At 41.2% G+C, this 22,868-nt stretch overlaps 1 protein-coding gene across 2 annotated transcripts in view; it reads left to right on the top strand.

The window, feature by feature from the left end:
- The window catches only part of agrn (agrin), a 385,222-nt gene that overhangs the window by 334,668 nt on the left and 27,686 nt on the right, over window positions 1-22,868 (top strand). For both annotated transcript variants that reach the window (XM_067970302.1, XM_067970303.1), the window contains 9 exons: window positions 49-168; window positions 3,467-3,832; window positions 6,494-6,686; window positions 9,569-9,784; window positions 11,577-11,806; window positions 13,972-14,106; window positions 17,898-17,994; window positions 19,301-19,465; window positions 20,965-21,076. In XM_067970302.1, coding sequence (XP_067826403.1) covers window positions 49-168; window positions 3,467-3,832; window positions 6,494-6,686; window positions 9,569-9,784; window positions 11,577-11,806; window positions 13,972-14,106; window positions 17,898-17,994; window positions 19,301-19,465; window positions 20,965-21,076 — 1,634 coding nt within the window. The remainder of the gene's footprint in view (window positions 1-48; window positions 169-3,466; window positions 3,833-6,493; window positions 6,687-9,568; window positions 9,785-11,576; window positions 11,807-13,971; window positions 14,107-17,897; window positions 17,995-19,300; window positions 19,466-20,964; window positions 21,077-22,868) is intronic.

The following is a 22,868-nucleotide window of genomic DNA, read 5'->3' as shown; positions in this document are numbered from 1 at the left end:
AGTTGCACTATCAAACCATATCAATATTATGTTTTATAATCTTCCCAGGAACAACTTACACTTCCCATGATGTACAAAAGGCTTTACTTCAGCAGGTGAGGCTGTCCAGGAAGAAATCTATTGTTGTGAAGAAACCAGAACAGGACAACATCAAAATCGTGGACTTTGGTAATGTGTTTTCTGTTTTCTTTCCATTTTCCCCCTGCTCAGATTTCTCCCTTTATCCCTTCTCTGCTAAAGGTGAAGACTCTCTCTGGACTAGGTTTCTATAGGCGGTAGCAATCTTTCATGTCTGGGTTTATATATTATAAATGATACAGCACAGAAGGAGGCCATTCGGCCCATCGTGCCTGTGCCAGCTCTTTGAAAGAGCTATCCATTTAGTCCCACTCCCCTGACCTTTCCCCATAGGCTTGCAAACTTTTCCCCTACAGTGAGTGTCAGTGGGCTATTTAGCTTTGGGAGACATCAAACCTGAGCCAGGTCCCATTATTACTTGACATCCATACACCTACTTTCAGCAGGGTCAGTGCAAAGCAGCCGAGAGCAGGAGCCTTGGCCAATTATCGTTTCTTTTTTTCATCCCTCCAGGACCACAACCACCTCAGCTAAGACTTAATACCACAGGCAAAAGCCTGAACCGTGAACCTTTTTGGTTTGTGTGGTTTGGAAACCACACTGCAATCTCTTTTGGTGTTGCTTTTTAAAGGTGCAGGCTATAACATTCCGGGTAAATGATTAGTGCTCTGTTTTTGAGTCCAATAATACCATTTGATTTCTATTAATATACCTTCTTCCTACCAGCCTGTCATATAAAAGGGCTCTTTATCCATTTTTTAATTGTAATGTTTGCAAATGAACACCATCTTCTGCCAAGTGTCCTGAACCATATCTTGCAGTACTGTACTGTGGAGAAATTCAGCTTGCTTTTTTCACCACCAGGGAAGGGTAGCACATCTCGCAACGCATTCTGGGAAACACGACCTCACTGTGATCAGACTGTGCTCTGCAGATGTACATTTTTTTATTGAAAGAACACCTCCGCCGAGATTAGGCTGATAACTGGAACAGCTGTTTTCTCGTTTTATTTGCTAAAAATTGTCTGGGAGGTTCCATGCAGCATGGAGCATAACTGTAATTATGTAGTTCTACCCAGATTAAACTGGATGAAAGAGTCGCACTGTCACCCTCTGCTGGTGGGAAGATGGAATGTTATAGTCTGAAGTTCTCAATATGTACAAGCTGTGGTACACTTGACAGGCCATTGTGTTTTGCGAATGCACTCTTGAAATTTTAAAACAGGAAAAGGTCAGAGTTCCACTTTGAAGAAAGGCATTGGTGCTTTTGCAATGCTCTTGCTGTTTCTGCACTGTTTTCCTCTCTCAAGCCCAAGGGTTTGTGTCTGCGGACGTAATCAATTCCGTTTCCATGGTTAGGAACATTTCAGGTAGGAAGCGATAAAATAAACTCTGCTAGTCTTTTTTCTATTTGTATCTCCTCTGCTCCTAATGCAACTTTAAAAAAAAAAGTTCTTCCCTCTGAATTTATATATTTTAAATGTATTCAAATTATATTCATTGAGTGTAATTACTTAATTCTGGCAGTCGTCATACCTCTTGTGAAAGCACCAATACACAATTAGCACTTGTACCCCAGCAGCTATAATATAAATAATGTACAGACTGTGGCGCTTGACAGTACAGAGAACAGATGTAGAGCTCCTTTCAACTGTTACTGAATCTAAAGCAGAAAATATCGCATTCTATTTGCCTGGTTAAAAGCCAGAATTTTAAAAGCACTTTATTCTGAGTATTATGTTACATATGTTCAAAACATTTGTCTAGGACTGTATTCTAACTCTTCTGGAACTATGGAAAAGTGCACTTCCTAAGGGCAGTTTTCTGACTTGACGCTCTTGATGGTGAGACTTGCCTACTGGCAACACATACTGGAAATTACATTGAATGACATCGAATTTACAGCCCAGAAACAGGTCATTGGACCCTGGGAGGAAGCCCGTGTGTTTATACACCACACGATCCTTCTCCCACTCTATTTACTTCATCTCCCCCTATCAACATATCCTTCTATTCCTTTCTCCCTCATGTTTTTATCCAGCTTCCCCTTAAATGTATCGATGCTATTCTCCTCAACCACTCCACGTGGGAGCGAGTTCCACATTCTCACCACTCTCCGGGTAAAGAAGTTTCTCCTGAATTCCTTATTGGATTTATTAGTGACTCTCTTATATTTATGCCCCCTAGTTTTGGACTCTCCCACAAGTGGAAACATCTTCACTACGTCCACCCTATCGAACCCCTTCCTAGTCTTCCTTCCTCTCAGTCTTCTCTTTTCTAGAGAAATGAGCCCCAGCCTGATAAGTCTTTCCTGATAGTTATACTCTCTCAGTTCTAGTATCGTCCTTGTAAATCTTTTTTGCGCTTTCTCCAGTGCTTCTGTATCCTTCTTGTGATATGGACACCAGAATTTTATACAGTACTCTCAAGTGTGGTCTAACCAAGGTTCTATATAATTTTAACATAACTTATCTGCTTTTGAACTGTATTCCTCTAGAAATGAACCCCCGTGTTTTGTTTGCATTTTGTTTTGCTTCATCCCTCATCCCTTCAGAAGAATGGAATACTCCCACCTCTTATGTGCTCAGGGCCTTTAGCATCAGGGATATGTTTGTTGACTGGGTTTGCAGCTTGTGTGCTAATTCACAAGCCTGTGTTGCATAGGCCATAAGCTCTGAATTGTTCTCCTGTGACAGACACCTAGAAGAGTGTCCATTGTCACCTTGTACTGGTATTGAAGTCTTGACAACCAGAGGAGAGAGAGGTTCTGCACTATAAATATGCATTAGTTGTGTGTTTTATATCCATTCCTTGTAGTGGATGTTATGCTCACTGCTTAACCTTTAAACCATCCAAATGATCTGGGGTAGGAGGGGTAGTTTTCTTAAATCTTGTTTTTCCCTTAATACCATAAGAACTATTAATCCCGATTCTGCTGGTATTACTCCACCTCCCTTTTGCCTTTCCTTTTCTAGTTATTTTGGGTCACAAAGGGGGCTTACTGCTACCTTTTTGCAAGTATCTTTATCCTCCCTGGATAATGTATGACTCAAACAAAGATTAATAAATAATGCAGTTTTGAATGGAAGGTCTACAAATTAAATCAGCTAGATTATTGTAATACAAGGATCTGAATTGTATATGAAAAATATATTCTTAATTCTAAAAAGTACGTTATTGTGTGGATATAATTCATTTATGTCTGATAATGCACTTGTGAAGCACATTAGGTCATTTTACCAGGTTAAAGGCGCCATATAAATGCAAATTGTTGTTGTTATAATTAACAAAATGATAAATCTTTTTAATTCTGTTGCCATACATTTATGGGACAGGTGGTTTAATTTAGTGTGTATATGAGTTTTCCTATTTGATTATTTTTATTCTAGATTGGGCACCAGTGCTGTTTACAACCACCAGCACAACCACAGCAGCCACAACAATCCCGGTAACCACCGCGTCTACACTGGTCACCCTCCCACTGGCATTTACCAAGCGGCCTCCCTCTACCACAAGACGGCCTAAACCTCTTCTGCACACCAAGGGGCCCTCTACTACTCCTTCAACCACCACAAAGGCAGCCACTACCAGGAGGCCCTTTGTCTCCAAGAAAGTTCAAGCCAAACCGCCTGTTATCAAGACTCCCAAGCCTTGTGATTCCCAGCCTTGTCTCCATGGAGGCACCTGTGAAGATGATGGGAAGGATTATACTTGCAGCTGCCCGGCTGGAAAGGGAGGAGCTGTTTGTGAGCGAAGTAAGAGATGCAGAAATGATAATGGGGTCTTATATTTTTTTTTAAATAATGGTTTTAAGGGTGAGACTTTTTTTTTCCAAAAGAAATGTTCTCTCCAATTTTTCCTCACTCCCCCTGATGATGTTGACTCTTAACTGGTGTAGACCTTAGGAGGCAACTGTTGGCTTTTGGTACCTCAACCCAAATGGCCATTACTCAACTTTGTTAGAGAATGGTGGCAGACAATTTGACTGAAGGGCATCGCATCAGAGGCCAATTCTATCTTCCCCCGGCATCCCTTCTCGCACACTTCCAGTAGAGATCGTTGCATAGCAAGCAGGAGAGTGGACAGTGGCCACTATTCCCCCCCCTTCTCTAACCCAGGCATATGTGGCCAATTGTAGCATCCTACCATTATCTTGGCTGAGATCAGCTAACTTAACATAGACCAGTGATTGAATCTGCATTCAGAGATTTTACTCCTGAGCCAGTGTCCTTTTTCTAGACTTCTGCCAACACTGTTCTGTGACGGTCTGCTTGGAGATGATATTCCTTCCAGTTTTCGTCCCTTCTTGTGAGAAAGTGACTAACCTCTGCCTGTCACCTCCAAATGACTCTATGGCTGAAATCAGGAACTCTGCCTGTAGGATCTCTGGCACAAACTTATGGTCTGCCCACTCTGCGCTACAGCACCTTAGAGCCTAATCAGGCTTTTGTCACGTTGGTATTGTGGATCTGCATGATGTAGCCTATTTTATCATGTCAACTGTGTTATTGTTTGAGGGAACCTAGAAGATGTAGAACTAAAGAGACTAACCAGAGTCCTTTATTAAGTTAACGATATTTATCAAGTGAGCAGTGTGCATCAAATTATTAGCATTGTATTTCGTCAGCATGGTCCTGTAAATCGTAAACCATATTAATTTCATAGAATCGTGCCTGTGCCAGCTCTTTGAAAGAGCTATCCAATTAGTCCCACTCCCCTGCTCTTTCCCCATAGCCCTGTAAATTTTTCCTTTTCATCTGATGCAACCCATAACTCCTTCAGGTTTTCTTTTGGGGTTGGGGGAAGGAAGTAGCTGAATAAGTGCATATGTTTTGAATATTCTGCGATTGAAGTATGACCTATTTTCCTCTTCTGTACCTGTTGGCCTCATCAGCTGTCTTTTTCAGACAAATATGTTGCTGAGCAACCTGTTTAATTTTTTTTGTTACTTGAAGTGGTGTCCATGCTGATTCGCCTTATTATAATCTTCTGTGTTTTTTGCTTGAAATTCACATTGTGCCAAGCTACTACTTCAGAGGCTGGCTATATGATTTTACCACATGCAATTCATTGGGCCAGATTTTGCTGTCAAAATAACGGTGCGGCTAATGGCGATCGTCGTTATTTATGCGCAAATGATACAGCAGCTTCAGGCAAGAGGCAGATGCGCGGTTAAAGGCGAATATCCAAAAGTTGCTGTCCAAGAAATGCCACTCTGCCGCTAGCTCCGCAAAACGGCATCTCTCTGTCTGGCTCACCATTGGCATGCTTTGAATGCCGTGAAGTTGCTGTATTTGCACGGTAGATACGAACTAAAGTTAAGTCTTATTATTTTCAAGTGTAAGTTCCCTTTTATCGATGTAATAAGTGTTAATTACTGTCAATCAACCTCTCTCTGGTGCTGAAAATGAAATATTACAAGTGCGGCGTTTCATTCCTTCAGATATTAATTGTTGGAGATTTTAAAAATGTTGAATCCAAAAATAATTTTGTTTTACTTTTCCTTTCTGTCCCTTTTTTCTCTCTCTCTTAATCCAATCTTTCTTTCCCTCTCTTTATTTCTCTTTCTGTACCTGATTTGACATTAGAGTGAATTCACCCACTCTAATTTACACTTCCTTTTCAGTCCTTGCGCTGTTTATTTTTCAGTCCTTCAGTCTGATTGGTTAAGGAGATACCCAGTTACTTGCCCTGTTCACTCAGGTCCCAGATGCCTGGTTTTATCAGCTCGCACTTTCAGTAACTTGCCAGATGAAAAATTTAAATACCTAAACATGCAAGCTCAAGAATAACTTGATGCCCTGCCACAGCAAAGTCTGGGTCATTACTATTGCAGTAAATATCTTTTCATTTTAGAACATGGTAATACCAATTTTTTTTTGCTATAAAGAAATTGGAGCAGGGTTTTTCTGTATTGGAATTGTAGATCTCCCAGAGTGTGTAAATTGTGCCTGGTTTCATCATTTCATCATTGTTACTGGTTCAAGGGGAGTCAAAGACACAAGTAATAAAGGGGCTTGTTAAATTGTAGAATAAGCTACAAACATTGGGCACCTGGATTCACAGAGTGAGTCTAACAATTAATATAGTGTCCTCAAGACTCAAATTTAGAAGCTAACTGAAGCTAACATTCTTAAAAGTTTCTCATTTAGGATTAGTGTGAAAGGGTAACATCAAAAAACTAGTTACAGACCATCTGTAACAGAATTATTTTAAAAGGGACGCAAAAAGATAAAAAGTATAAAAGATATTTATCCATTGTTTCTGGTGTATAAACTGTTTTGATGTCTTCTTTGAAAATACAACTTAATTGGTTAATCACCTTAATATAAGTAATTTTAAAAATGTACTTTGTACAGAAACTACAGCAGGTGCTGACACTTGAATTCTGTTACGACATGTTTTATTTTTAACAGCAATTGTATACTATTTACCTGAGTTTGGTGGCAAGTCTTACCTGGCATTTAAGACTATGAAGGCATACTACACAGTGCGTATCAGTCTGGAATTCCGTGCCTCTGACCTGGATGGCTTACTGTTGTACAATGGACAGAAGAAAGGCAAAGACTTCATCTCGCTAGCCCTTGTCAGGGGCCATGTGGAATTAAGGTAAGATGTGCATTACTATTAAATGAAGCAAATTGTTTCCCAAGAAGTAAAGGTGTGATTAATGGTCTGTATTTTTGATAATTTTATAATTATGCAAAGCATGAAATAAGAAAAGACCATTCCTTCCATTGCAAACCATATACATTATAAAAGTACACATTCCATTGTAACCACATATGTTGTATATATCCATGTCTCACTGTAACTCATATACAATTTGCTCAGCCATGGACTCTCCCTAATTTAAATATTCAAGGGAGGAAAATATGAAATTTTATCTTGGCGTTGACCCTTTTTTCTTGAGACATTAGTGTAAAAATTGGATTAATATATTATTACACCCTTACCAGTAGGATTCCACAGATAACTATTACCGTGGTCGCAAGAGCACCAGATCCCAACTATTAGAGTATTTAATCATCTCAATGGGTAATAAATGTTTGCAATAATCTACCAGATGGTAGTAGAGGCAAAAACATCTGGATTGTTTAAAATACAGCTGGATGATATGATGGGAGATTTAAGATACTAATTGGATGAGCTTCAATGGGCCAAATAGCCTTTTCTTACACTTGACTTTCCTTGTCTTCTTCTTGTGTTCATATGTGGAACATTCTTATCCCTCTAACATTCAGTCCCTTCTATAACCAGATGCCCACCCAGCATTCATTCTTGGGAGTCTGTTCCAGATATCTACTACTGATGGAAGGGGACATTTTCAATTTCTAGAGCTAACTTTGTATATGTGTCTTCTAGTGCTGCAACTGCAGTTTAAGTTAAATAACCTGCCAGAATCCACATTATCAATGTCTTCCAGCATTTAAAAAACTTGGAACATGTCCAGTTAGAATAACCCCAACTCAGTTGGCCTGTCCTCTTCACTGAGCTCCAGAATCATATTTACCTTTTCTTCTCCCATGTTAGCATCCTCCATGTAGTCATGTATAGCTTAAGGGAGAAAGAAATTAGGTCAAAGCATATGCATTAAACCTCCCTGCCTCTCTCTGCACCTTTTTAAAAAAAAACTCAAAGCCGATCTCTTTGATCAAGGTTTCGATTATCCTTCTTAACCTCTCCCTTCTTGGCTCAGCATTAATTTTCCTTATACTTATTTATGAAATGTCCTGCAAGTTGATGCTGTTGATAATAACTGTTACATTTCTGAGGCTGTCCTAATACTGTGAATAAGTACACAGTGTTTTTTCTAAAGGGTCTGCTAATATGTAGGGATGGATTTTCAATTTGCCACTCCGCTGTAAAACTGGTATTGCAGATTGGCCACCTGTTATTGGAATTACTTCCATTTTACTTCCATTGAAATGCGCAATACCAGTTTTACACCCAGGCAGCGTTGAAAATCTACCCCGTACTGTTAAACAAATGGCCTGATTATTACGTGTAGGGCTGAAATGCAAGGTTACCCTCAGCATCTTCTCAGAATTGCTTTCAAGTGTCCTTTCTCCAGGAGTATTTGGGCAGTGGCATTAACTGCACATCAGTACGAACTGAGCATTCCACTGCTTAATGCTCTGCTTGTGTTAACCAGGCAGAGCATTACACACGGTAACAGTTTGCATCCAGGTTATTTTCTGATGAAGTGGGAATGATTAGACTTTTCTCGAACTTTGGTGGAAAAACTGGCAGTACCTGCACAAATTCCCTCAAATATCTGAGTTCAGTTTTAGTGGACGGCTTCCAAATATATGTGTTTGCTTCTTGGTGAGGGTGATAGGACCTCCAAAGATTTCAGCATACTTGAAATGTATGTTTATCAGTCTTAGTTTCTTTTATTTTACACAGTTTTATTTTACACAGCCTGAACCATTAGATGATGATGCTAATTGTTCCTCAAATGGAACTCATTAATAGATGTCCAAGCGACATTGATGCACTGAAATACAGAATGGTCGTCAATACTTGGGCTCTCATCACTTCTAGGCCTGGTCCACCCCAGGAAAACAAACTCTGCTGCTTTGCTAAGAATGTAATTCATATGCTTAGCCTATTGCATAAGTCTAGCTCCTTCATAATACCACATAGCTATTCAATTAGCATAATGAAGCATATCTGCCTTTCCATTTACATTACTGCTACTTGGATTTGCCTTTGGTTACATCACTTGACCACACTTCCCAGAGTAAACAATGAACATCTACTAGAAGCCTTCAGAAGCATTCCTTCAACTGTAAATGACTGAAGATTGAGGAGTCCGCCAACTCCATTGAGGCTTAGTGCTAGTGCTCACACCTCTGAGTCAGATGGTTGTGCATTCAAGTCTCACTATGGGATTTGAGCACATAATCTAGGCTGACACTCCAGTGCAGTACTGAGGGAGTGCTGCATTGTCTTTCAGATAAGACATTAAACCGAGGTCCTGTCTGCTCACTCAGGTGGATGTAAAAGATCCCATGGCACTATTTCGAAGAAGAGCAGACGAGTTCTCCCCGGTGTTATACCTAGTCATTATCGCATTGCTGTTTGTGTGATCTTGCTGTACGCTCTTTGGCTGCCGCGTTTCCTACATTATAACAGTGACTACACTTCAAAACGTATTTCATTGGCTGTAAAGCGCTTTGAGACGTTCTGAGGTCATGAAAGGCGCAATATAAATGCAAGTCTTTTTTTCCATCACTAGCCCGTAGTAAGTAATGGGGTGTGTCAATCATAAGCAGATTTTATTAACAAAACTGTTAGCTAAGGGAAATTGATATGAAGTTGAAGGTTGTTACAACACACAAACTGCAATAAACGAGTACATTGCTTAAGGGAGCCCTCTGAGAAAGCCAGTGCTTGAAGAGTCGAGATGCTGATTGATACTGAATTTTCAACCTGCTTCGAGATGTTGCCTTAGTAAATTTGTTTCTCTCTGTGAACCCCTAAAGGTTTAACACTGGTTCTGGCACCGGCATCATCACCAGCAAAACACTGATAGAACCTGGAAAGTGGCACCAAGTAGTCGTGAATCGCAACCGTCGCAGTGGAATGCTATCGGTGGACGGTGAATCACATGTGATTGGGGAAAGTCCTGCTGGAACAGATGGACTAAATCTGGACACAGATCTGTTCCTGGGAGGAGCCCCAGAAGATGAAATGGCACTGTAAGTTTTCTTTATTTTTTCCTAGGAGGAATCATTTCAATTTAGAATGTCAGGTTGAATAATTTTATTATATAACTGCAAGCTGCCCTCGCAATTTCAGAAATACTTGACTGACTGTATGCTGAACGTAAGCTTCTGCTACTGGGCATAACTGCAGTTGATATTGCATTTTGCGTGCCTATTATAGTTTGGTAATTCAGTCTCCGCACGGGTTCTGCAAATGCATCTGTGATGTTTGCCCAGATTAAACTGGACTAGGGTAGATGCAAGGTTTTGGGGATGCACGCTTCATCTGTGGTGTATTGATGTGGTGGGTTCAGATTGCCGCAGAACTCATTTCTGTTTTCAGGGTCAGTGTGGTTAAAAAGTGCAATAGTGCAGATTCTTAGTCGTAAATGGCCTATAAAGCCGAAGAGCCGGCATAGACAAAATGGGCTGACTGACCTCCTTCTGTGCTGAATGATTTTATGATTCTATAAGAATCACTTAAATCATTCCTGGGACTGTGCTAGTTCTTTCAACGATATTAATCATATGTTGGAATGTCAGTAAAAATAGAATTGTGAAAGGATTGATTTATTGTAGTGTTCCATTGATGAGAGTCTGGTATGAAACTACATCCTGGTTTGGTTGCATTTTGTTCGCCCTTGATTTGGCTTCATTGTTTGACCGAAACTCAATATACTCGATCCATATTTGATCCTCCATTGACAACATGGAATCTATAAAACCACCAGGGGTTCAAGTGACAGTACGGGTAATAAAGGGGACTTGGCGGGTTCCACCAATGAGATTGCAAGCCCAGTGATGAGAGGTCCATTACCCTTCATAGAGATTATCTCACTCAATTGCAAACTAATGGTCAGATTTCAGATGGTCTAACTTGTGCTATATGGTAAACCCAGGCATAAGAGGAGGAAAGAGTGTTGTGTTGCTTTTACTATTTTTTTCACAAATATATTTCCTCCTTCCATCGTCCTGAAGAATTCCACTCTTTGCTGGGACGCAGTTCCACAGACTAGTCACCTTCCGATACCTTGTCCAAGTGACTATTATTCATATGTCAACCTTGATAGAATGTTGCCAAGCTATTCAACCATAGGGGCACCATAGCTGAGCCAGACCCGGAGGAGCAGGAGTGCTTCCCCCAGGCCCAACAAGTCTACCTGCAGCAACCCTACAAACGTGGTCGACCGACCCCCTCCCCCTCTCCACGATCTCCGACCCCCCTCCCCACGATCTCCGACCCCTGCGATGACTCCCGATTCCCCCCGATGACTGAGCCCCTCCATGACCCCTGATCCCCCCCGATAACTGAGCCCCGATATCCCCCCCCTCCCCCCACTGATGACCCCCTCCTCCCCCCACTGATGACCCCCTCCCTCCATCTAACACTTACTTGTTCACATCTCTTCCTTCCCCTTCTCCTGCCTGACTGAGGCCAGCCTGTCGGGTGGGAAACATATACAAAAAAAAAGACGTCCTTACGTCAAAATTGTAAGGATGTCCGAGGAACCCGTACTTCCAGGTTTCCTGTCAGGAATCCCGTCCCCCACCCCCGCCATCTTCCCGGCTCTCCGATAAAATCATGCCCGTTAACTCTGTTTCTCTCTCCACAAATGTTTTCCAGCATTTTCAGTTTTTATTTCAGATTTCCAGCATCCGCAGTATTTTGCTTTTGTTTTTACGTGAATTTTTACATTGTACACTTGTACTTCCATTTCTAGTAGTGTCAATTGTTTGCCTTATGGTACTTCTCTAGATTTTATGAAAATGCTTTTTATTTTTCCAGTGTTACTGAGAGAACAGCAGCAACAAAGGGACTCAAGGGCTGCATCCGGCTGCTCGATGTCAATAATCTGGTCTATGACTTGCAGGAAAAGGGCAGTGATGTCCTGTATGGCAGTGGGGTAGGAGAGTGTGGAAACAACCCCTGTCATCCCAACCCGTGCAAGAATAATGGCAAGTGCCATGTGAAGGAGGCAGGGATGTTCCACTGTGAGTGCGTCAGCGGGTTTTCAGGTAACCACTTTGACACTTAAGGCAAAATATAATCAAACAATATTGCTCTTTCTTAGTGTCGTACACAGCGGCCCGAAATCACTGGGCTCTTCCAGCCACCAATTTGTTGCAGCCCTGACCCCATCCCAAACCCTGGGTTCAGGGTTATTTGCGTGGGAGAAGGATAGACAACCAGGCCATTTCTGGTGTCACTGGATCATCCGCGCTGGCAATGGCTCCAAGAATTTCAGAGCAGCTCCTTTATTTGGGGCCGGCTGGTCTGGCTATAAGAGACTTTTTTATTTTTTAAAAATGGGAAAAATTGACATTCAAAGTTGCTGCTTTCTCAACAGCACCCAGCTGCTCTGCGATCAATTGTCACGGGGAAACAGGCATTTGATGGAAGTTATGGGCCCCACTTCGGCCAGAATCTGGTCTTGCCGCATATGCAAGCGTACTTAGCATTGGAGGTAACTGGGACTTCTGACTGGTGGTATCATCTTGCCAGTCCCATCTTGTCTGGTGATGTTTGCGCGGTGGTGGCGGGAGCTGACCCGTGAAGTGCGTGCCTAATTCCAGTGGAATTTGGCAGCATGAGAAAAAAGGAGCAGAGACCTGGCAGTACTATGTCAAATGCTGCCATTGCACTGCCCTCTCCGGCCCAAGAATTTTGGGTGCCAGGTTTTTAATATTGCTTTTTCCAGTTTGTATAATCCAACCAGGACATCACCAAGAATGGGAGGGATGATAAGGTAAATGACAAAGTAGTGATGTCAAGCTTGGTTTTTAAAGTTTGTAGATTATAGGAGGAGGGGAGATAAGGAGTTTCACACTTAGAGCTAAAAACTTAAAAATATAATTTGCTTCTTTATTTTTCGAGGCAGGTTCTGCAGTACTCCACAGCACTGTTGGTGATTGGCCAGCCAGCCTGGCTCATTAATGGGTCCTGGGTGAATAATCCTGTCACTTGGGAGCTGGGATTGTTCCAACTTGGCTCCAGATAACCCTGAAGGCAAATGTCTTAATAGGTAGGGTGGTCCTAGCTGGATAAACAACAGGCAGCTTACCGGTGTTCTGTGCTAATATGCTGCTCAATTCTAACAAGTTAAGTTCCAGCCGTATCCTTGCGCAAACTTTCCATAGGCCTTGGCTGTCGCTAACCTGTTAACTAAGTGGGGTGTGTCCCTACAGGGAGAGCGCGTAGAGCAACAGCAGACAAAACAGAAAGTGTGCCTATGTGCAATTCTCAGTAGCTGAGGTTTGGAATCTCTTAAGCATGATGATGGCTTTCTGCATGTGTCAGCACACAGCTAACAACAAAAAAAAATCCATCAAAGGATAGAAGTAAAAATGAAAGTCGTTTGCTTGTTGACACTGATGTCTCAATGTATTGAAAATGAACTGGGCTTCTGAGCTCTGCATGTTTAGTAATTTATAAGAAATTGCCCTTTTTAAGAGGGAACTGGATGTCTCAATTGGTTGATGCACTGTCCTTTTATCCTTGGAGCCTAGTTTTGAAGTAGCTCAAACTGATAGGTTGAAAAATCTGCCCTTTCTTTTAGTTATGTGGGTTCTGCTTCAAATATGTTTGAAAGGTTCCGAGGTTCACTGTACAAAACTGTCCATCATGAACCGTCACTGAAATGGCTTTTTTGGTCTGAGAGGTCACAAGCATATCTGACATTGGAAACAAAAAAAACCTTTAGGTGCAGTGAGAGGTGCTCACTGAGGTTAAGTTGAGGAACCTTGCTGGGGCAGAGTGAATGAATGCTGCCTTTGGGTGTCCAAAGTGTTCCATTTTCAGACGCTGAAATCTGCCACAAAGCTTGAGTTTCTGAAGAACTGGGGCAGTGGAAAATGTTCTTTGAACAGAAAATACTCTGCCACCAGACTTCCTTTCATCATTGTTGTTTATTTTCTATCGTTCAGATTTCACACCTCCATGCCCCATTCTCTAGCTGATGGAGCAGAAAGTGCAACATACAAGTCTTTGCCAAACCGGCTCTTGAGCTGCCTAATAAGAAAGTGTGCGCAAGAGTAATCCAGTGTCGCTTGCCTTCCTCATTAAAAATGTTTTAATTCCCCCATGTTTGCTAGCCTGTATAATGTAAATTTGGATTGTAAGATGCTATTTGGTTGCTAATAGCCTGAAGCAGTTAATTATATTTAACTTTGCATCCTTCCAGGACCAACTTGTGCAGATGAGCACAACCCATGTGACCCCAATCCATGCCATCCATCGGCTACATGCTTGGTACTACCTGAAGGCGGAGCGAAGTGTGAATGTCCAATGGGACGTGAGGGAGAATTCTGTGAAAGAGGTATGATCTAGTGTGGAGTTTTCAAATCAAGCGAATGAGAAGTTAGCATCAGCCTTCAATTTAATGATCAGCATTGTTACAGTTGGAACTAAGATTAATCATAACTATTAGTGTTCAGTCAGGAGCACTTTCATTAGAAACTGGTGTGCAATCAAGTTGAAAATATTTGTACAAATTGATTAATGATGGATTGTTAATGTAAAAGGGCCTTTTGAAACTTGTACTGGTGTGAAAATACAAACATAGACACTGTGAACACTGTTACTTATCGTTGGAGAAGAGAAATTTGAGAGAGGATGTGATCATAGTCTTTTTAAGCCAGTAGTTTATGATGCTGCTTGGGGATTTGAGGACATGAGTAGAAAATGACAAGTTTCAAGTTCGGCTAAAATTCCCTCTCCCTCTGGTGTAAAACAAAAATAGTTAGCTTTTTTTTAAAGAAAGCTGAATAATTGACCAAATGCTGCCAAGACTGGAGAAGCATTAAGAGTGACATCAGTAATTAGCTAAGATACATACGTTAGAATAGGTCTCACTTTTAAAGCGAGATAAGGAATTGCTGTTTCTAATTATAGCATCCAGCAGGTCTCAATAAACAGCTGATTAGGGAGGGGATTGAAGATGCTAAGCTTAAGGAAAGACACAGATGATCATAGCACCTTTGCAATATGGCGGATTCATGTGTCACTTGGTCCATGCAAGTCTGATCTGTGGAATGTAACTGGTCAGAGTTGAGTTTAATCAAATATCTCTTGAGTATTGCTTGATTTACAGAGGTTCAACTTCTTGAAGGCTTATCTCTGATTGGTTGCCTCACTCAGGAGATTGAGTTGGGTAGAGCACTTGAAGTGTAAATTGTGTAAATCCTGCAGAGGAAAAAGAGTTCACAAGTTGAACGGTCTTTACTTATTCCATACCTGATGTATTTTTTTGATATACTAATTTCTTAGTTCTCATGCTGTTAAGGGGGACTTGGTTACATGAGATAGGCTGGAAGAAAAAAATTGTGAAACTCCTACAATCTACTCATTTAGACAGGTGGAAAAGTGAGGATAATGGTGAGGCTCGTGCTGAAATTGTGGGTGGTGGCTTGGGTATCTGTGTGCACAGTTCTTGCTGTTCATTACTTCACCATTAAGTGGTGCTCTAAGTTCAGATAAGGCCGTAATCACCAGGCTTTGTTATGTGATCTTAAAATGCGAAGATTTCGAAATTGTCACTTCCACACCGCCTGAGGAAGGGGAAAGCCCCCGAAAGCTTGTGGGATTAAAAATAAAATCGTTGGACTATAACTTGGTGTTGTAAAATTGTTTACAATTGTTAACCCCAGTCCATCACCGGCATCTCCACATCATTACAAAATTACAGTTGAGTTAATACTTACGGCTGTTTGGCCATTAAGACAGTTTTGCTGCACTCTGCACTGAACTGGGTCACTCTTACGTCAGTAGAAAGAAGGCTTTTTCTTGCTTCTATGGATATGTTTCTATTAGCTGAATTAAAAACAAAAGAAATAGGAGCAGGAGTAGGCCACGCGTCCCCTCGAGCCTGCTCCGCCATTCAATAAGATCAAGGCTGATCTTCTACCTCAACTCCACTTTCCTGCCCGATGTGACCTGGTTTATGTGCCTTTCTAGATGAAGGGGCAAAAGGTTGAAGTATATAGTTATGATGGCGGGCAGGAGAGAGTTACTCCCAAACATTTTTTTTTAAAAAAGCACATAAAATATAAACCAGTTTGAAACCATTTGTTCTCCTTCCGCCCCTTGGAACTTGAACGTTGCCTCTTTAAACTGATTATTTTGGGAAACTACTCTACATTGCATTTAACATGCTACATGAGGGTTGTTCAAGCTATTCAACCCTTTCCCAAGAGAATGCAGAGTGCTATAGCGTTGACAAGGTTCAAAGCAGTGTGTGCTGAATTATAAATGACAACTGAAGAAGAGCTAAAAGAATGAATATTGTGTTCTTGGTTGAGTGGATACTCTTTCATTGAGGGAGCTCGAGAGTAAGAATATTCCATGCAGTCTTAACAACACCTTGCAAATGTAAGTGATCGTTCAGATTTCTTTTAACCTTTGGCCTATTTAATAAATAGAAATTTATACATTTAATAGCATTGTGACGGAAATTTATTTCCCTATAACATGTAGCAAGATAGAGATTTATTGTTGTTTTGTGACAGTATGGAATGCCATATGACAAAATTGCAGATATAGAATGCTGCTTTCACTTTGAAATAGTTTCAGGAAAACTTTTTTTCCCCCAATTTGTTTCCCTGCCCACCCCCCCCACCAATCCTGCACTGAATGGGTTAACTTATGCTAGGATACAGTTCTAAGAGCACTGACAGCCTCTGGTACTTGTTCGAAGGGGCAATTTTTCATGTATGAACCTGGACAGAGAATGGAGGCATATAATTTGGCCATGGATAGGATTACAGTCAAGCCTGATCTTGTCCTCACCAGAGTTTTCACACATACACTTTTCAGCAGGAATCACAGTGCAACAATCAGTAATGAGCCCTAGCTCATTTTTTTTTCTCCCTTTGTAGTCCAGTAGCGCCCAAATTGCTGTCCCCCTAGAAAAGGTAACTTGGCACAGACCAAGATTCAAATCTGATTTTTCTGGTCTGTGTGGCGCACTACACACAAGGTGGTGCATTGCTTTCCCTGCATGTAAGAAGCTGATTGATAAATGCAAGTTGTTGTTGTGAGCCATTGGAGATCCATTTTAAATTGGAAGTCTTGAAGTTGAACTGCTAGTGTAATGAACTGTGACTACTTTAACTCGGATACATATCAATTATAACTGAGAGCGGAAGCAGTGAGCTCATTCCTGGTATCCACCAAAGCCCTGTAGTACCGTAGCCAAGTGTCATTTCTTCATGTGGAAGCCTACACAGTGAGTGTCAGCAGGCTATTTAATCATGGTGGGGGATTAGAACAGATCCAGTCCAGTTCTCACTGAATATTCACGCATCCAGCAGGGGTAACTCGATGGCAATCAGGAGCCAGAGGCCTGGCTGAGGGTTTTTTCCGTTTCTTTTCTTCTTTTTCCCTAGCTCAGAAGCACTGCAACTAGTAGTTGTAGTGCCTTTCGTTACCACTCTGACTGATGTCAAGGATCAAGCCTGAAACTTTTCTAGATTGTATTAATTAGTTCCCCGCAAACCCGCTCCTCACCCCCCACCCCGCCCAACCCCAGTGATCCACCACTCCAGTGGAACTTCCCCCCTGCCCCCCCCCCAACTGTGTGAATTTCCTCCCCCAGTGAAATTTCCTTCCCCCCCCCTCCCCCCGCCGCCGATAGAACTCCTTTGTGATGGAGTACATTCCACCCAGTTTTCTCCTCTCATGTATCTGAAGGTATTTGTTGAAACGGAGGTGCAATTCCACTGCAGCCAGCAGTCCTCTGGTATCTCATCCAATTGACCATACTTCATTTGTGAGCCTAGATGCTGAGTACCAGTAGACTATTCCACCATGGGTGGCATCACTGCCAAGCTTGATTCCGTTCTCACCCAATGTCAATAACTGTTAGACTGAATAACCTTTTGTTTCTATTTTATTTAGTCTTGCGTTATCCTGTATGACTTCCAATGTCTTCCCATGATAAAATTTACACACACCATAATTATGGCAAGAAAAATTAAAATATAGATTTTAAACTTTTCAGTATTGTCTGTTGTTGGGTCAGATTTATTTGAAATATTTTTAGGTCTAAGCCAATGCCACATTAGGTTTGATTTTGTTATATTTACAGCTACTTCTTTTCTTTTGTGTTAGAAGCTGAGCAGAACCAGGCCACTGCCTTCATCCCAGAGTTTAATGGACTTTCATACCTGGAAATGAATGGAATCCACACGTTTGTCAACGACTTGCTGTGAGTTCAAGGATGCTTAGCAAAGTGCTAAACCCAAAATTAGACTCTGCCAGTACTCTGCCCCTGTTTACAAATCACCAAATTTCTCTTCCAAACAATTTCCAAAATAAAGACGTACAATGATCATCTTTTAACCTAGCTACCAAATTAAAACCCTTTTGGCTACTTTTCAAACTGGATTGCTGTGCTTCTGAAAAGGTTGTAAATGGTCAGGTGAGAGGGAATGGAATCAATATTTGCTGACCGTACAAATTTAGGGGCATAGCAAACAGTGTGGAAAAATACAGAAAGACTACAGGAAGATATTAACAGGTTAGGGGACGGAACAGATAAGTGGCAAATGTGAAGTAATACAATTTGGGAAAGAACAGTGAAGGTAAATATACCTTAAATGGTGAAATTCTCAGTGGAGTGGAAGAACTGAGAAATCTTAAGAGCTCAGATACAATGATCTGTAAAAGTAGGATTTCAGGTGGAAAAAACCTATAAAAAAAAGGTAAATGGGATTCTGGCTTTAATAGTTTGGCATTGAATGAAAAAGGAAAGTAAGGATAAATTTGTACAAGACATTAGTAAGGCTGCAGTTGGAGTATTTGGGCACCCCATAATGGTACAGTTATGAAATGGTCACCTTGTTTACCAAAATCTCTATTATTCCAGTATTGGTACATGAGTAAGACTCCTTTTAGGGAGGTAGAGTAGGCACTGATAATTTAACTTGGGGTTTGCTGAACTTTGGACCACTGGGACGCTAGATTCTACCGAAGTGGGAAGGTGTAGAAAGTTTAAATAATCTTTAAATTACCAAATAACTATTAAACTGCTCAACTTTTCCACACAGCAGCTTGAGGGACATCTGTTCAGTTGCAGCAAACTAGGCTGTTTCCCATTGTTTTGTTATCAATATCTGATTAAATGATCTTTGGAATTGGCAGTTTGATGTGATACATTCTCAAAAATATTCAGGGTGCAAGAGGAAGAACTTTAGGGTTTATCTACACTGCAGGAGCATTAGGTTGATGAGTTGGGAGACCGGTGTTCCCAAGTTCAGGAAAATAAGTTCAGTTTCTTGATCTTAGCTGTTGGGCTGCTTTCCCTCACTCTTCAAATGCATCTCCTTGGCTGCTGGGTTGATGAAGGAATAATATTGATGGTGACCATGGAGCCATCTATTAGCTGGACCATTCAGACTCTGAATGTGGACAGTGAATTGGGAGACTGTAGAATTCCAGAGGGTAGTCGAAATGAGTGAGAAAAAAAACTGTCTATTTATTAATGTGACAGTAAATGTGATGTTTGATTACAGTCAGAAGCTGTCCATGGAGGTGGTCTTCTTGGCAATGGATCGCAGTGGAATGATATTTTACAACGGGCAGAAGACAGATGGCCGTGGAGACTTTGTTTCATTAAATTTACGTGATGGTTACTTAGAGTTTAAATACGACCTTGGTAAAGGACCAGCAGTAATCAGGTAATGCTGAAAAATGTACAATATCTTGATTTACTGTAGCAGTAAGATTCTTACCAAATTCCTGCGCTCCTCCAATTCTGGCTTCTTGCGCATTCCCTATTTTAATCGCTCCAACATCGGCGGCTGTGCCTTCAGCTGCCTAGGCCCTAAGCTCTGGAATTCCCTCCCTAAACCTCTCTGCCTCTCTCTCTTCCTTTAAGACGCTCCTTAAAACCTACTTCACCTGTCGTAATATCTCCTTATGTGGCTCAGTGTTAAAATTTTGTTTGATAACGCTCCTGTGAAGCGCCTTGGGAGGTTTTACAACGTTAAAGGTGCTATATAAATGCAAGCTTTTGTTGTTATATCTTTTTCTATGCAGTGCTTATAGCTTTAATTAGATTTGGGTGAAAAAAAAAATCACAACCTGCACAGGTGAGAATTCACATGCATAAGTTAAATGTTGTTCCATTATGTTATGGGCTATCTAAGTAAGCAATGAGAATACCACATACACTTTAAATCTTTTTTTAATGAAAGTTTGTGAAAGCTAAACCTGTAACATGCTAACTCACCCATCTTTCGCAAATATTGGCAAAGATGATAGCTGGTTCTGCATTCATTTTTAATAACTCTACTGCTCACTCGTATTTACATCTTTGGTCAAAAGTCTAACATACGCTGGCAAAGAAACAATAGGATATAAAGTTCATGAAAAAGGCCTTAATGTGTCCTACTTGGTTGACTGTCCTATATACTTGGAGCCTTCCTTACTCATGGGGTAAAGTTAGGGTTACCAATTCTGGCTGGATGTAATCCTAGAGGTTTCATCACGTGACGACCTCCCTCCAACTGCCCCATCCCCACGGTTCCCCCATTGGTCACCCAACATGTGGGCAACGTCTTCCCACATCAATTAGAAAGTGATCAGGCTCTTCATTACCCAATTGAGTTTTAGTCAAACAGCCTTTTCTTTTCCAACTCCTGCATTTTTATAACTAATAAACAAAAGTGTTGAAAGAAAATGATTTATTTTAAAGCCCCGATGACTTTTCTCCTGGGTTGCTCCCAGCAGTGTCCTGGAGATTAATCTTCAATTCCTGGAGACTCCAGGACAATTCTGGTGGCTTGGTAACCCTAGGTAGAGTTTATGTCTACTGTTTTCCTATTGTATATCCATAACACATTAAATTACATTCTGTATGTGATTGTGAAATCCAGTCCAATGAACTGGCCCCATAGGACTAATCTTCCGAGTATTCATGGGCAGCAGAGAGCCTCACCCACCAAACATGACTGTAGGAAAATCGCGAGCAGAATTTCCTGATGTGTGGCCGGCAGAAAGCTCCCTGTCGGCAGTGCATACTTGGAAAATCAGCTCTTGTGTGCACGTATTCGTGATAGAATACAAATGTTGCTACTGCAGTGGTTGTTGCCTTAATTAACAATACTTGAAATGCCATTACTTGTTTTCTTTCATTGCTGAAAATGGCTTATATAATTTTCCTCTCTTAAAATAGGAGTAAGGAACGCATCCCATTGAATGTTTGGAATGTGGTTACTGTTGAAAGAAATGGACGGAAAGGATTAATGACCATTAATAAGGGTGAACCCATCACTGGCGAGTCCCCGGTAGGTAGAAAGGAATCCTCCTATTGTCAGCTGCAAATTATTCAGGTTTCAAATGTGCTAGGTCACGTCTGACTTTACGGCTGTATTTTCAGATTATCTCTTATGGCTGGGATGTTTCTGTCGGTTTATTATCATCAGGTTCTCAACAAATTATACAATCTTTGGGCCAATAGATATGAGCTTCTGATTCAAAAAGCAGCAACTCTTCAATGTCTGGATAGATTTAACCAACACCTTCATATGGTTAAATAAGGATGTCTTCTCTACTTAAATACACAAACCAGCAATTCCTGATATAACTACCCACTCTGTGGTGCCTGGTGTGCCATGGACTAAAAGTTTGCCATAAAATATTCAATTATTTTATTCTTGAATAGCTTGAATGCTGCAGTCCTCCTCTAGAAACTCCTATGAGAGAATTGTGCCAATCTAAATGGTGGAGAAAAATTCTGAAATACACTTGGAGGCCATGACTACACTGGTCAATATCACTGTAACCAGTTATAGCTGAAGCTTTTCCAGGCTTTTATATCATTTCTCTCGGGATGAGGTTGAGGTAACCTTGGGGCTTCTGGTTTTTGAGGAAGAGGGTGTCGGGTTTGGTTTCTGGATTAATGCGGGTGTTAATGCAATACATGTTGGTGGCTGTGCTAGAGCATAGTGTTCTGTAGCAGAGGATGTGTTAGAGAGGGTGTTCTATGTACTTTCTCTTGTGGAATTTGAGTTATAAATGGGGTGCAGGAATGTGTTTTTCAGGATAACATTCTCTCTTCAGTTTTTTTTCTCTCCACTTGCCCCAATTGGGTCTTCCTGTGCCATGCTGCTCCGAAACCAGCCAGTAGGAGGTATTTGAAAATGGGCTGGGGTGCCCCTTCCTCCCCTGAGGAAGGAACTGGGCTCTGCTTTTTTATAGTAAACCCATGTCCCACCAATCCATGGTGCCATGTATTGGCACTCCAATCTGCTGCGCTGCCTTGAAATGGTTTATATGGTCTAATAATACGACCTTAAACCATGCCTGCTATATCCAAGATTGTGGTATGTTGAGTGATAGTGTTGAAAAATAGCTTATATTTGAGAGCCACATATATTTGTTGTCAGAAATATACAAGAAATGTTTTTAGCAGTTGTATGAGATTGAAAATACGAGCATATTGATACAACTGCAAAGAATATTCTGACTGAAGCTGCTGTTCAACCCAAGAGCTGCTAGTTAAATTTCCAAAGGGTTCTCCCACCACTGACACCTGTCTCCCAACCAGAGGAGTGCAGGTTTCTGTGCAAGGGCTGCCAGTTACTCAAGGAATCTCAGTATTGTTTGGAGCAAGGTATTGGTGTTTTGGCTATGCTGCATGCCAATTGTAAAATGCTTGTAATGAGGAGGGAAGGCAAATTCTGGCTGTCATCTTACTCTGTCACAAGCACGCCACTTGGTGGCTGATTATCAAATAATGGTGACTGTAGTTATGAAGGAACCTGCAGCCCAGACCATCTAACCCTTCCAAGTGGCTCCTGCAGGGATGTGAATGGAACCAGTGAAGAGTAACAAAATTCTGCTGTCCACTAAGGGTAATGAATTAGTTGAGGGTTTACAATAAACTTTTTAGTGGTTGTCATTTATTTGATTACATTGCCCTTGTTTCTTTCCTCTCTCTATTTTATTAGTGCGAATCTTAATCAGCTGTGTTTTACTTAGTGGGCCGAGTATTCTGTATTCAAGTAGCCTGGTGGCCATGACAACCAAAATAGCCACCACAAACACAGTTCCTGCATGAAACCCCAGTGCTCTTAG

The sequence above is a fragment of the Heptranchias perlo genome, chromosome 32 (assembly GCF_035084215.1).
Source record: "Heptranchias perlo isolate sHepPer1 chromosome 32, sHepPer1.hap1, whole genome shotgun sequence".
NCBI classification, from domain to species: Eukaryota; Metazoa; Chordata; class Chondrichthyes; order Hexanchiformes; family Hexanchidae; genus Heptranchias; species Heptranchias perlo.
This window is presented reverse-complemented; position numbering and strand designations above follow the sequence as displayed.